At 43.1% G+C, this 14,113-nt stretch overlaps 1 protein-coding gene across 2 annotated transcripts in view; it reads right to left on the bottom strand.

Moving 5' to 3' along the window:
• Window positions 1-1,559: 1,559 nt before the first annotated feature.
• ATP2A1 (ATPase sarcoplasmic/endoplasmic reticulum Ca2+ transporting 1) overlaps window positions 1,560-14,113 on the bottom strand; it is a 60,568-nt gene continuing 48,014 nt past the window's right edge. The window contains exons 19-23 of one of the 2 annotated variants that reach the window (XM_085618945.1): window positions 13,790-13,923; window positions 13,226-13,343; window positions 11,704-11,821; window positions 9,562-9,607; window positions 1,560-2,487 (exon numbers count right to left, since the gene is read on the bottom strand). In XM_085618945.1, the coding sequence (XP_085475071.1) occupies window positions 9,603-9,607; window positions 11,704-11,821; window positions 13,226-13,343; window positions 13,790-13,923 (375 nt within the window). In that variant the 3' untranslated portion in view covers window positions 1,560-2,487; window positions 9,562-9,602. The remainder of the gene's footprint in view (window positions 2,488-9,561; window positions 9,608-11,703; window positions 11,822-13,225; window positions 13,344-13,789; window positions 13,924-14,113) is intronic. The other variant, XM_085618944.1, reaches the window with a different exon arrangement.

Raw genomic sequence — 14,113 nt, 5'->3', positions numbered from 1 at the left:
CCTGTCTTTATTTAAAGCTTTATCGAACTTAAACTGTCTTAATCTCTATGCAAGTCAATAGGGAAAATAAATTGTCCTGCCCCTTTTTTCAAAATCACCAACTTCCTGTTCTTTAATGTTAGCGTGTATGGGTTGCTGTTCTTTATGACTCAAACCACCATTTTTCCAGAACCAGTACTTAAATCATGCCAGTGGTTGCTGGCAGTAGGCACTAGCATACAGTGACCAATATACAAAACAGAGGAGAGACCCCCCCACCCACCGGTATATGCGGCTCCAGGGATCACGCCAGTACAACACAGAGCCCTGACTTGCGTGTGGGTGCCTGACCATAAGATGGCCACCTCTGGGGACATCTGACACCAGTTTTCTAATAATGGCCACCATGAGTGGGCCCCTTTCCAAAGCACTCCTCCCCTTGTTGGGGAGGGATCCAGCATTTATGACCTGGATTCTCAGAGACTCCTCTGAGAGAGTCCACAGCGACAAAGGAGTCTCACACAGTGGAGGCCTGGGTTTTTTATCCCATTACCGCTGGGAGCATACTACCGTACACCGTCACCGGTGCGTTCGATGGAACTTTTGACTATGCCCCCCCTAGGTGGAAACTATAACTGTTCTGTATGTACTGCAGTGCCCAAGCAACTTTTGGCCGATGACCAGTGGAGCTGTCCCACGCAGCTATTGAGGAGTTTGGCTCTGATTCACCCCACGGCCGTCACCTACACAGCCGGACGTCGGACATTGTTTTTCCTCGTCTCCCCGCTGTGCCTCCTGCACCCTCCCTCTCTTCTTCCCTCCATTATTCTCCCTCTACCTTCCCTATTCCTTCCCTCGCTCCCCTAATCTCTCCCTCTGCCTATTTTTTCCTCATGTTTATGCTATGCTTTTGTGCTCTTGTAATTCCTATAACTACGCTCCAGTAACTGATGTAACTTTGTAACCATGTTCAGAAGCAATGTTTATTCCTCATGTAAAGCGCTCTGATACCTCCGGGTCTAGCCAGCGCTATATAAAACTCAATAAATAAATAAATGAATAAAATAAATGTTTGATCACCAGGGCTTATTTTTTATCATCAGTCTTGCATCAAGGGAGAGAAAAGTAGGAAATAGAGCAAAAGAGGATGTAACAGAAAGAATGGATAACTGCGACAATGGCAGAAAGCAGACACCAAAAACATCCCACCTTAGTGATATGAAGAAATGGAAGGTGTAGGGTGAGGAAGGAAAGAGGCATGAGGTATAATCAAGGCTTTTCAACTGTTATATTTAGCAACCCCGGTGTTTGGCCACACTGGTCATGGGTTCCTCATAAAAATATTTGGATCTCTCCACTTACTAATATTAGTATGTGATGTTTTTAAAAATTAACCACTGCATAGAACATGATAATAAATAGGTGTCTGAGAGGAACGTATTAGATCTACCCGAAGAGGTCAATCTGAACCCAGACAGATAACCTGCAACCCAGCATCACACACACATTGCATAGAAATAGCCACTGCTCCAACACTTGTGAGCCAGAGTAAAAAGACAGGCTGGATTTGACAATACAAGCACAGTTAAGAATTGTAACCTTTATTATTCAATAAATAGGCAGCTAGAAGAGATCTTTTTACATTGCGTTGTTGTTTGGCATCGTCTTATGAAGCCTGTCTTTTATCATGAACGGTTTTTCCATTTTTGCGATTTGTTTTTTTAGAAAAAAAAGAAAATTCACAAAACATTGCATCACGCCCACCCTGCAGGATTCTGCTTGATATATTGGATGCAGAGCAGGGCGTTTAAGAGACCGGTGCATAATGGGATGGATTCTTTTCTGGGCCACTAGGCCAGACACAGGCTGATTATGTGGGACGGAGAACCAGAGGAAATGGGTGGGGAGGGGCAAGTAACAGAGAGGAAACAAACCAGGTTTTGGGAGGTTTGACGTTAGACAGACTCGCAGCTCAAAATAATTTACAAAAGCAGAATAAAAGAAATATAAAATGTGATAACCTCCTAAGATTGATTGAGGGAGCCCCAGCAAAGATCCTTATGAAACCACAGGGCCTTAAGGCGAAAGAACCCTTCCCACATGCCTGAGAAACATCCAGGGTTCTGAGGGGCGGGCTGCCTCTTCCAGTGTCATCTGGGAAAACTCCAAGTAGATAAACCAGAGCCCTCCCCCTTAGTGAACTTCCCTGAACATACCTAGGGGCCAAAACTGCAGCGCCCCTTCCGGCATCCTTATGGAAAGGAAAATAATCAGGGGCCCTTTGCTACTGTCCCAGGGAACGCCCCCATGGTGGAGGCCATCAAGCAAGGGAGTCACTGTACTTGTCGTAGGTCAGACAGCAATGTGGTGAGACTTGCGTTGGGTCTGTAGAGGATGGGTGAGAAGTAGGGGACCTAGGGACAGGTGAAGGGTCGGGATATGATTGTAGTCTGTACTTCGGGCGGTAACGTGGATTCCTGGATTGTGCAGGTATTTATAGTTGTTTACCTAAAGACAGAGAGAGAGAAAAAGAGATGTTAGGGCCAGTGGGTTATGAGAGAAGCATGTGTGCAGACAATATTTTTGTAATAAGAATGAATTTGGATCCTCAATTGAAACTCTTTAAAAGTATAAAAATATTGCTGCCTATACAAGAGAATGCCTATGTAGACAGCTATCTTCGGGTTACAAGGATCTCACAGGATCATGCTTGAGATTGCAGACATTCTGGTATACAGATCTTACAGGTTTCAGAACTCAGTCAGCACAGCTATCAATTAGGTTAAACGATCAAACAATTTCATGCTGAGAAAGCGAATTTGTCCCTCCGATATCATGGACATACACTCTCAGTCCCTAAACAGCAGCACTAGCTTTCAGATTGCATTAATCCTATTGGTTACGTAACTTAAATAAGTGTACATAGGGTACCAGAGGGCTTTACATTTGAGGCTTATATGGATGAATACGCTTACCTCCTTGTTACTGATTCTCATACATATAACTTTAGCAATCTGTATGGGACTAACACTCATGAGATACACGTTGTACGGCCCATTCAACACAGCGCCAGAAAAGGTGGCACTAGCCTTCAACTGTCCTGAAAACAAGACACTGTCAAAGAAAGCTAATGTGCTTTAAAAGTGATGCATTTTGACCATCTTCACTCATACACTCCACAGGCAATGTCGGCAATGGAAACTGGCAAGGATAACTAGCCATGACAAGATCCGCTGTCACATAGGTGGCTTCAAGACCACAAACTGAATTCTTGGAAACAATCAACAGAACTGGCAAGAGCAACAGAAGACCAGCAACACACAGAAACGAATGTGATGCTGGACATCCTGCCCTCACAGACAACAGAGATGCCAATGCATGGTTCTCAATATATCTAGAGTAGAAGGGGAGAGCTGGCAGGAACGTGGGCAGAGCTGCATCTTCTGGCCACTGCAACATCTTCAGCAGGATACCTTTTCTCTAATGGGGCTTGAGCAAAGGGCTTTCCTCATAGCTGCATAAAGCGGTACTATGTGGTATGTCAGGTTATAGATTAGTATTTCAGCACAAGCTAAAGATAAGATCGCTTGACCTGGATGGCTTCTTTTTAGGCTGGATGTACTCTTGTAAGCTACAGGGGATCATTAAATTTCACCTTTCTAGTAAAACGTCAAAAAGTGCTACAGAGACTAGCACACATTGGTTGACTCATTAGAAAGAAGCATGGTCATTTACTCTGAACATTTTTATCTGGTGACACTAGTGCTATGATGTTCTACTATCACTGATTAAATGGTCCTGAGAGCTATTCCTTAACAACCAACGATCAGTAGCCGCTCACATATGCAGAGATTACGGCCCAAATAAATTAGGCGATGGTAAAAGAAAAGAAAGAGGTAGAATATTCTCTGGGTAGCATATGTTGAATCATGTCTCAATTCACATTAGATGAGAAACCATCAAGGCTGCACTTTGGATTGAGGAGACACAGGAAGGTGAGGCATTGGCGTAAAGCAGCGTTTCTGAAACTTTGGGCCGTAAGCAGCTTTTTGGTGGGTGATGAAAGTTCTCGTATATGTCACATTTGAGGATTGAAATTGATTTGTAACTCACTGCTACCCAGCCCTTATGGTCAAAATACTTTGTTCTCAAAGGAAAAGTAACATGACAGCGGCGCATAGGCTCGCTCGTGTTCCCAGTGATGTGTGTGTTCTTGTCCTATTTGATGAATAGATGTTGAAATATGCCAGTGGTTAATCTGCTGCTACATGATTTACATAGGACGTCACTGTGCCATTCCGCAACTCCTTGACAATGCCCACAGCTTCCCTGTGCGCCAGATTGCAGGAGTTGTAAAGGTAGGCAGCAGATATCTTTCTTTACAGTAAAAAATCCCCTTCCACCCTATGTCCAATAAAGATAGGTGGATCATGAAAGTCAGGCGTTCTTAAAATTGGGTTGCAATCCTAAAACGTTTGGAAAGCACTGGAGTAAAGGGATATAGTAAGTGATTGAAAAAAGAGTATTGGGCATGCACTGCAGGTCTCGAAAGATGCCAGAAGTGGACTGCACAGATAACAAGCATTGGAAATGCAATAGGTCTCACATTTGTTGGAGTTGGAGCTATTAGCATTGTAAATGGCAATGTTTTGTACTTATGCTATAGGTCTTGTATTAGTTGGAGCTATTCGCATTGCAAATGGCAATGTTTTGTACTTATGTTATGGAGTGTATGTATGTGGTGTGTTGTGGAATTATGTGGGTTGGGTTGGATTACTTAGTTGTGTAATTGTGTGCAGTGGAACTGTGTGGTGTGTAGTGGATTAGTGTATTGGAAGTTTGTGGCATGGTGTGTTGTGGGATTATGTGGATAGTAATTATGTAGTATTGAATGTATTGAAATTATGTGGAGTGGGATTCTGTGTTTTGGAGAGTTATTATGTGGAATGGTATTTTGTGGTGTGGAGTGGCATGTAGTGGAGTTTAAGGATGTGGTGTGCTGTTGAGGGCTGCCTTCCATAGTACAGAAACACCTATAATTAATATTTATAAAATTACATAATACATGATGTAAACAGCTACACATTATTGCACTTGGTAAGGATATACCTTTCCAGCCTTAATAAAATAAAAGAACTGTGTTGTGTGTGTTTTTTTGTAGAACTTTGCACAATATGCTTATTACTAAGTAAGTCACATAGCGCTGCCCGAAAGGAAGTTCACTGTATCAGTTCAGCACTTTAAAATAATGCTGTGTAGCATAATGCCATACTCAGCACAAATGTACTTCACTTTGAGATCTTACATGTGGCACCATTGCACTGCAGTTAGACGTGTTATAAGTGCCATTGCGCACTGCACTTTGATATGTCACATGAACAACCAGTGTACTGCAGTCAGATGTTCTAGGTACCACAGTGCAGAGTGTTTCTGCCTTTATAAATGTCACAAGCACCCACAAACTGACACAATGTGATCACTACACTAATTTTAGTTGCTGTGACCCCACTCCTACTGTCCTACAATCTCAGGCATTCTTGTGAAACCTTACGCTATGTCCAAGCACGGTTGGGAAGATGCGCTTAACTGTTTGTGTAGCCACTGCCTTGAAGTGATAATTCCCCAGAATGGCTGCCCTTCTGACACTCTCTGTACTAGCGGTATCAACACTTCCCCCTTGCTGGTGCCGGTACATTGGTCTGTGTTTGAAAGGCTACATGCCTTCCTTAAGACAAAGCCAGCAATCTTTGGGATGGTGGGCCTGCCTGCTTCACCTCTGTGGCTACTCCTTGTTTTGGTAATAAGCTATGTGCACACGCATACTGCCTCAGTGCCCCGTGCCATTCTTGGGGGACTCTTATCTGGCTTCGAAATCATTCATGTGTAAAAAGGTTAGTGTTTTTCTCCTTTTGTTCCCCATCAGTCAAAAACGATGTTGCATTAAACAAAGGGCAGTGATTGTAAAGGAAGACCATAACTGGGCTATGGGTGAATCAGCTTTTATTCTGGTAAAACATGTTAATAGGTTCAAATAAAAGTGTGCTAGTGTCGCCTGTATATTCTAAACCCCTGGCATGTAAATAGCCTTTATAAAAAAAAAAAAAATACCCAGGTCATCATTAACAAGAGAAAGAAATGTCAGAAAGTCCTAGAAAATGATGACCTTCCTAGTTTGCCTGGCAACCCTACCAAACACTGTGAGCTTTGGGTCTGGAAGGATGGCAGGGAACTCAAATATGTCACAGATACTGAAAAAAACAACTAGCAGATATTCAAAGGTTCCCTCACAGCCCCTTAAAAGTGTAGCTGAGCTCAACCCGGTACAGAAAGAAAATAGCGCTTTCCGGCTGGAGTTTTGACGAATCACAGGCCTGGCGCTCGGCACTCAATCTGAAATAGTAACAAGACCAGTGACACTTTTCGATGCGCAATCTGACACTTATGCATGGACTGACACTCTGTCGCTTACACAATTAAACATAGACTTGTGTATAGTGTCCGACACCAAATGCACAATTGGTAAAGTGTCCACATATAAACAACATGACTCACTTGTTCTCAAATACAGGATGTCAAATGCAGACTCAAGCATACATGTATCCAACACACAATCATGCAAACTGGGACAAGCGCGCTGAAAACATGGTACGCGTGCACAATCTGACACTCTCACGCACAAGAACTCACCTACACAAACACCACACACACATCACGTACTCGCACTCATACACGTATATGACCTTCAATTACCATGGTGAGGAAGCAGTAGCGGAGCTGGGGAGAGCTCCACTCACTCGGCGGCTGTGACCTCCGCACTGGCTCTGGTCACCTCTACGGGTGAAGGAGAGAACCGGCACCGGCACTGAATGATTCTTTGAAACTGATGATAGGCTTGGGAGTATAAAAGTACAGTTCCTGTCCTTCCTCTTTTCCGATATAGTGTGCGTTGGCAGTTAAAGAAAATGCAAAGCAGCTCTTTCTCCAGTTCTTCGACTGCAGACGCACACTAAATCAGAAATGAGGACGGTTAATACAATCAACTGTGTCTTCAGTTTGAAACCCTGAGGTGCCTCAAAAAGACGTCATCACCCAAAAGGGGGGAGGGGGGGGGGGGGGGACAGGGACTTGGCGACCCATAGCGTGCTGGGAGATGTAGTGTTTTGATTGCCATCGGAGTGTTATCTATCAAGGTTATGTAGATTACAAAAGTAAAATGGAAGTAAACAGCATCAACGAGAATTCGGAAATAAGCCTTTACTTTAACAAATGTGTGTGGTTTGAAACCTTCATTAGCTCGGCAGGGTGTTGTGTGATTCTTTCTTAGCTGCCAATCAATAAAGTTCACATGTGTGAAGAAACGAAAGCTGTACGGGGAGAGGGAGGAAGCTGCAGTGTGGGTCAGGCTGGGAGGGGGTGAACAGCCCTGCCAGTGCCTCCTCATAATCAGTGACACACAAGCTCCTGGGAAGTCTACCTCCCCCATCTGATGTGAAGGGGGTCGAATATTCCCCAACAGCTCTTGTCCGCTGCATGGCCCCTCCAGTAGCAGCACAAGGACCTCCTGGTCGACAAGACCCCTTGAAAGTAGGCGCGTCTTTGCATCTGACACCACTGAAAAGTTTGCTCTCTCTTCACGCCCCTGCTGCTGGCTGCGAAGAGAAGTTGCTGTCTCGGTGGATCCTTTGTCAGACTCTGCCTGCACAAATGAGGCTCAATATGTTCAAAGAGGTAATTATAGAATTTTCCGATTTTCTGTATTTTGGGAAATTGTCAATCCCTTCTTAATGTTAGAAAGTTGAAAAGGCAGTGTCTAAAAGGAGAAACAGTAAGATAAAGGCACGCACCAGCTGCCAACTTACGCGCCGCTGCTTGCGCCCGTGGCAATACTCCATGGGTGTGAGCTTTTACAAAAAGGTGGGACATACAGACACCATTAGCCATTTACAGGCTTTTAAAAGACACTCACAAAAGCCAGTCCAAGGCGTTGGAGGAGTCATACCTCCACAAAGTACCTACAATAGATCACCTGACAGGGCAAGCGCTGTGTAGACTTGACATGAAAAGGCCTAGCATAACTCGCAGGTGACCACTATCTAGAGGGTCTCACCATCACTTGGTATTCGTTAATCGTCAGCAATTACTATTTTCCAGCAGTGTCTCTCCAACTGATTCCTTCAGTCTAATACACATTTCAAATTGTACTAGCATTTGGTGTAAACTACTTTCTAGAAGGGGCAAGCCTGCAGAGTTTAATAATGTGTGTGGGAAGACATTGGAGGATTAGCTGGTGAGTGTTAAGATGCTAGAAAAAGATCACAGTTGATCAGCCACCAAAAATGGATGGCATACGAATTTCATGTGAATGTGAAATTGAAGGAGGACGTGGGACGCCGATATCATGGATGCTTAAAAATACCATAGCTGGTGGAAATGCTATAGGTGTGGTTGTCGGCACCGTGAAAGATTGGGCTGTTTAGTTCCCATTACCATGTCTCGAAATTTGAAGGTTGAATCCCTGATATTGGATCTTTTATTCACTTTGGACCAAAAAGACAATTTGTTCATCATTGTTAGGATATACCCATTCCTTCAGGAATTACGCTCTCTAGTGAAAAAGTGAAGGGCAATTTCCCACACACTATTCACGTAAATATCACAGCAGCATTGGTATCTAGCATTACAAGCCCCCAACACTTAACTGAGCAACAGAATAAAAAAGTCTCACATAAGTAATTGAGGACCATATTACAACAACCAGCCTCTTTCGTTCATCAGTGTGCTTAACCTTTATAGAAATAGCCATACACTGCATTTACGTTTAGAGGGATATCATTATTTTTGTTGTCCTGAAGAAGGTGGTCCTACACTGTTTATCCATCGAAACGTGTCGACGCCCCCTCTGTTGTTTTGTTAAATTTGAACAATGAATTATAAGTGGAATAATACCTAAATTCTCTTGTTTTATTGATTTTCTTCAAATTAACACAGTTGCAATGACAAATGTGTATGTCTTGGTTGTTGTCTCTCTCGATATAACGGTTTTGTGAAATTATGTGCAACATTTTATCAGAAACTCAGATTGTGTTTTTTAGACAGTTTTTTTAACACATGGATTTTATATAATTGTACAATTGCTTTTTATTGACTGTTTCACAAAATGGATTTTTATAAGTGCCTTTTGGGTCCCCTCTTAGACAGATACTAAGGAGTGTTTGACTGTGAAGAGAGTGGAGTGTGAGATATATGTTTGTGTCGATTTCTCCAAGAGATCTTTTCTGTTGACACATTGACTGTATAAGGAACCCTGTCTCCTGGAGAAGTGGGGCCGCTCTCCTTTAATGAGACAGGAATTTCACTAACAGAACATGGCAGTACCATAGCAATGGAACAGGCTGTACAAAAAAAGAACAGGAAATGTGTGGCACAAGAACAAGCGGTACTCGTAACAATAACTGAAAACGAAAGTGCATGGGCAATGAATGGTGAACAATGCAAAGGGAAAAGCACATACATGCAGACGCGGTACATAACGTACACAAGGAGTCATGCATCTCAGACTTTTAGTAGCAGGATATGGGATACCTGTGTGAGACGGGAGCAAGGAGGCATGGAGGGGTAAACACTTATGCTACATTGGAGAAAATGAAAATGAATTGTTATTGTCAGAATAAAAAAGTGATTGTTAGAAATGACTACAAGACACAGGAATAAATATAAAATCATGAATGAAATCCATATTTGGTATGTCTCAGCTGGCTCATCCCCTACACCACCAATTAGCTCAGGTCATGACGTGAAACAAGTTAATCCTGGAACCATCATTAATGAAGAACTTTAATGGTTTCCCAAAGCCTGCCAACCCCTCTCGGACGTGACTAAGCACAAGCTAAAGAATGTGGTAATCCAGAAGACTACTGAATATATTTGATTGGTTTGTCCCCAGAGCAATTTTACAGCTGAATCCTGAATTTTCCATATGGAAATGACTGATAATGTGAGGAACCAGAGTTACCACACTTAAATGACTCACATTTTCACTAACTGCGACCCTTTTTCCCAATGTAAACGTCAAAAGACACTATTAAGAGACATGCACATAGTGGAAATCGTGTGTGTGATATTAATGCACACATAAATAGACCAGAATAGGTTACAAACACTGTTTGGGCCATATACTGGTTTTTGTGTAACAATTAGAATGAGGGCGTAAGAAGCTCATGAGGTGAAACTGTATTATGAATTATTTATAGGGACATGAATGTGCAGATCACATAACACACTAATGGCCTCATTTATAGGGTTTTGACGTAGGACAGCGCAGCAAGTCACCTTTCCGTGCTGCCCTATGTCAAAGTGAAAGGGCAGGAATGCACCGCATTTATCCAATATGGTGCATTCCTGTCCTTTCCCTCAGCGATGGCGTCATTTCAGCAGCCTAGCGCCAACGCATACACTCTTGTACCATGTGCAAGGGTGCCTGTGTTGTCAGCAGGATTGTTTTTGTGCAGGAAGGAACACCTACCTGCACAAAAACAATCCTGAGAGTTTTCCTCTATCTATGTATGATGCAGAATGCAACACATGGAAAGAGGAATAAAAATAGAGAAATCAAGTTATTTCTCCTCATTACTCCTCACCTCGGGAGGCGTAAGGTTTTGACTCATCCCCGGTTTAAATGGTTTTGTAAATCTGGGGAAGCATCAAAATCCATGGGTGATGCGTGTGAACAAACACCCACGGAATGCCTCCCGAGCGAAGAGTAAGGCAACGCAGCAATTTGCGCTGCCTTGCCTTAATCCATATCTATGAGGCCATTCCAAACCATGCAAAGTGGCTTTGTGGGGCCTCATAAATATGATTTCAAGATTTGCGCCACCGCTGAGTCACAAAAAGTGATGCTCTGGCGGCGCAAGGGGCTCATAAACATACCCCTAAGGTCTCTCCTTTAGAATGCATGTGCACTTGCAACCCACTCCTCTCTGTCTTCTTCTAGTTAAGAATAGATTTATCTGCTCAGAAGCAGACTGCTGACAAAGAAATCCAGTTTTTTTGTAACAGCCACCTCTCCCCTCTGACATCTCAAGTGTTGTTAAGCTAAAATAGGGTAGATTCAAGCACAAGACAACTTTAGTTCTCATTATAAGTTTTGGAGGACTCCTGATCCATTAATACCACACATGCAGTGATTTCTATGTGTGGTATTACCACACCAGAGCGATATTGCCTAGTTTTCAACACCAATGTCTACATGTTTTTCAGCATTCTGTTCTGTTTTCTAAGGGCAAATAATCTGCTAGGTTTTCCCTGAAAACATGTGCTCTTGGAAAAACCTGAGGTTCCAAAACCACCACATATTTATTGTTCGCAATTTGAGTGGAAATTCCAATTTCTCCCCAGATCTGGATTGAAGCATTTGGGTTTTGTTAAGATTAGACATGATGTTAAGAGAGTTTACAGTTAATGTGACATCTAGCATATTAAACACATTTCTGGTTAGAGCGCAGTTAAGCTGCCATTCAAGAATGGTGTGCAAGGGACTCTGGCAAGGACACACTCTGCTCAAAAGTCCAGGCAAGGATTTAGGATTAACAATCTCTTCAAACGTCTATAGGAATATACAAGGAAGTCTTTTTTTCCAAGAACCTCAAAGAAAGAGAAAATTGAGAGGGGACAAATAGAAAGAGAGAGACAGACAGACAGACAAACAGACTGAACACAACTCACCTTCAAGGTAATTACGAGCAATGAACTTCAGAAGTTCATCCAGGAGGATGACAGGAATGGAAATCTTAACGACAACCAACCACTGTGTAACGTCCAGAGGGGTGAGCTTAAAGATCATCTATAAGAACATTAAGGAAGAGAAACAATGAGTCTTGGCAAAAAGAGACACAGCCAGAGCAGAGTAGAAGACAGATGGCAACTACCTAGCAGAACACAAAGTGAGAAGGGGATAAGAATTGAGATAGTATACCTGCTGGCCCCTACTGGTGATCAAAAGCCAATGGAGACTTAAAAAAACAACAGATGCGTGTCTACCTGCTGTGAGAGTCACAGTCAAGAGTATATCAATGGGGTGAAGGCTTATCACCAAGGAGAAAAAGATAGCAATCAGATGGGTGGTTGAATGCGGTTTGGTTGAAAAAAGAATCTCATTCTATAGGAATGGCAACACAGCAATTTGACAAGCTTAGAAATAAGATTGTACTCCAGAACATAATCTAATGCCACGTCCCTGAATGCCTGTATTATGTAAAACAAAAATCCACTCAATTGGGCCAGTTGCAGAGATGACACAATTTTAGTTAAGTCACAAACAATGTCATATGTAACTAGTGCAATTTAATCATAATATTTATTAATCAACTATTGTAGGAAAGACAACTCAGCCTCTATGAAGGAAGCCTGCCACTTTTTTTAATAGAGGAATCGAACCAATCCAAAACCACACCAAGTACCAGATTTACAAAGGATTGTGTTGCCTTTGTGTCACGTAAGGTGACACAAAGGAAATGCAAGCCTTAAATAAGATTTACAATGCCACATAGAGCCATCTTGCTCTACTCATCCACCCATGGATTTTGGTGCATCCCCAGATTAACTACCAATAGGTAACCTTTGAATTTGTCAAACAGGTACACCTTCCCATGAGAGGTACAAAGAGAAGAAATAACTTTATCATTCTTGTTTTTTCCTCTATCTGTATGTGCTGCATTCTACAGCACACACAGAAAGAGGATAAAGCCTGTAAGGATTGTTTTTGAGCAGGAAGGTGCCCCTTCCTGAACACAACCAATCCTACCTGTGCCTGCATTGGCTCTAGGCTGCACTATGTGCTCTAGCGCAGGGAGAGAGCAGGAATGTGCCATATCTGAGTAGATATGGGGCATTCCTGCCATGTCAATGTGGCGCAGCGTAGCAAGTTGTCCTGCTATATTGCGCAGCATCACATCTTTGTAAACCTGGCCCCATGTGACCACATTTGCATCTAAAGGATGATCGGAGAGGCTATGCATTTGGAGATATTTGTACTCTGGCTCTCACATCACCTAAACATAGCCCTCTCATAAGACTATCAGATGGTCTGTGTCACAAATTGTAAGCTCTCTGCAGGACCATCTTCTAGTGTGAGAGGTGAATTTTGGCACCTAATGGGCTACCTGTGACACTTTGCTATACCAAGCTGGTGAAGGGAAGTGGGATTAGTTTGCTGTTAGGCTGGACTCTATGGTTAGCCGGTACTTACAGGCAGAGGATCGACGTAGAGGATCAGGAAGTGGAGGGACATGGAGAGACAGATGGAGCCCAGGAGCCAGATGTTTACCCATGGTGGCATCCTAATTAGAGACTGGTTCTCTGATAAGCTGTTAGAGAGAAAGGAAAAGAAGGGCAGTAAGACAGAGTTAGAACCGCCTGCAGTACCTAACACAATCCTGCTACCCACAGCATGCATGTTAAGCTGGTAGAATCATGTTCTCGTGCCCTCACAGTGACTTAACGGGCGTCGGTGACTGTATAAGACATTATTAGGGCAACGGTAGACAACAAGTCCTTGCAGACTGCAGTTTCAGAAAGGTGAGATGGGCAGAAAACCTCTGTAAAGCTATCAAGGGTAGGTGAACTGTAAGTTTCATTTCGGTAACAAGCTAGAAGAATTACATGTGCTAAACCAGTTTCTCCCCAAGTATTTGTGTGCACAAAATATCTGTTACGGCGAAATGCACATTCAGAAATGGAGAGTGAGCGATGGGAGGAAGGTGGTCTCTTCATAGGCAAGAATATGAAGCAGGCAAAAGAGGAGACTGCTTACCTGTTGAGGGCGTTGCACATCTCAATGGTGACCAATACGGACAGAGCCATGGTCATTGGGACAGGAGACTCGAAAATCTCACATTCCAGCCCTTCGAATTCGGGGTTGTCCTCTGTGCACTGCATGAAGTGGGACTGACAAGAGGAAACGTGGGTTAGAGCCGCAGAAATGGCTAAACAGGCCTCGTCAAATGTTTGGCTACAAACAGATAATCCCCAGAACACATCACATCAGTGGCCACCAAAGTTCACAACAGGTGCTAACTGGAGTTTAGAGAGAGATCAACAGGCTCTACTGCGAATTAAAAGATTAATGAGGAGGCTT

Source organism: Triturus cristatus, chromosome 7 (assembly GCF_964204655.1).
Source record: "Triturus cristatus chromosome 7, aTriCri1.1, whole genome shotgun sequence".
Lineage (NCBI taxonomy): Eukaryota > Metazoa > Chordata > Amphibia > Caudata > Salamandridae > Triturus > Triturus cristatus.
Note: the sequence above shows the minus strand (reverse complement) of the source record. Positions and strands in the feature narration are given on the sequence as shown.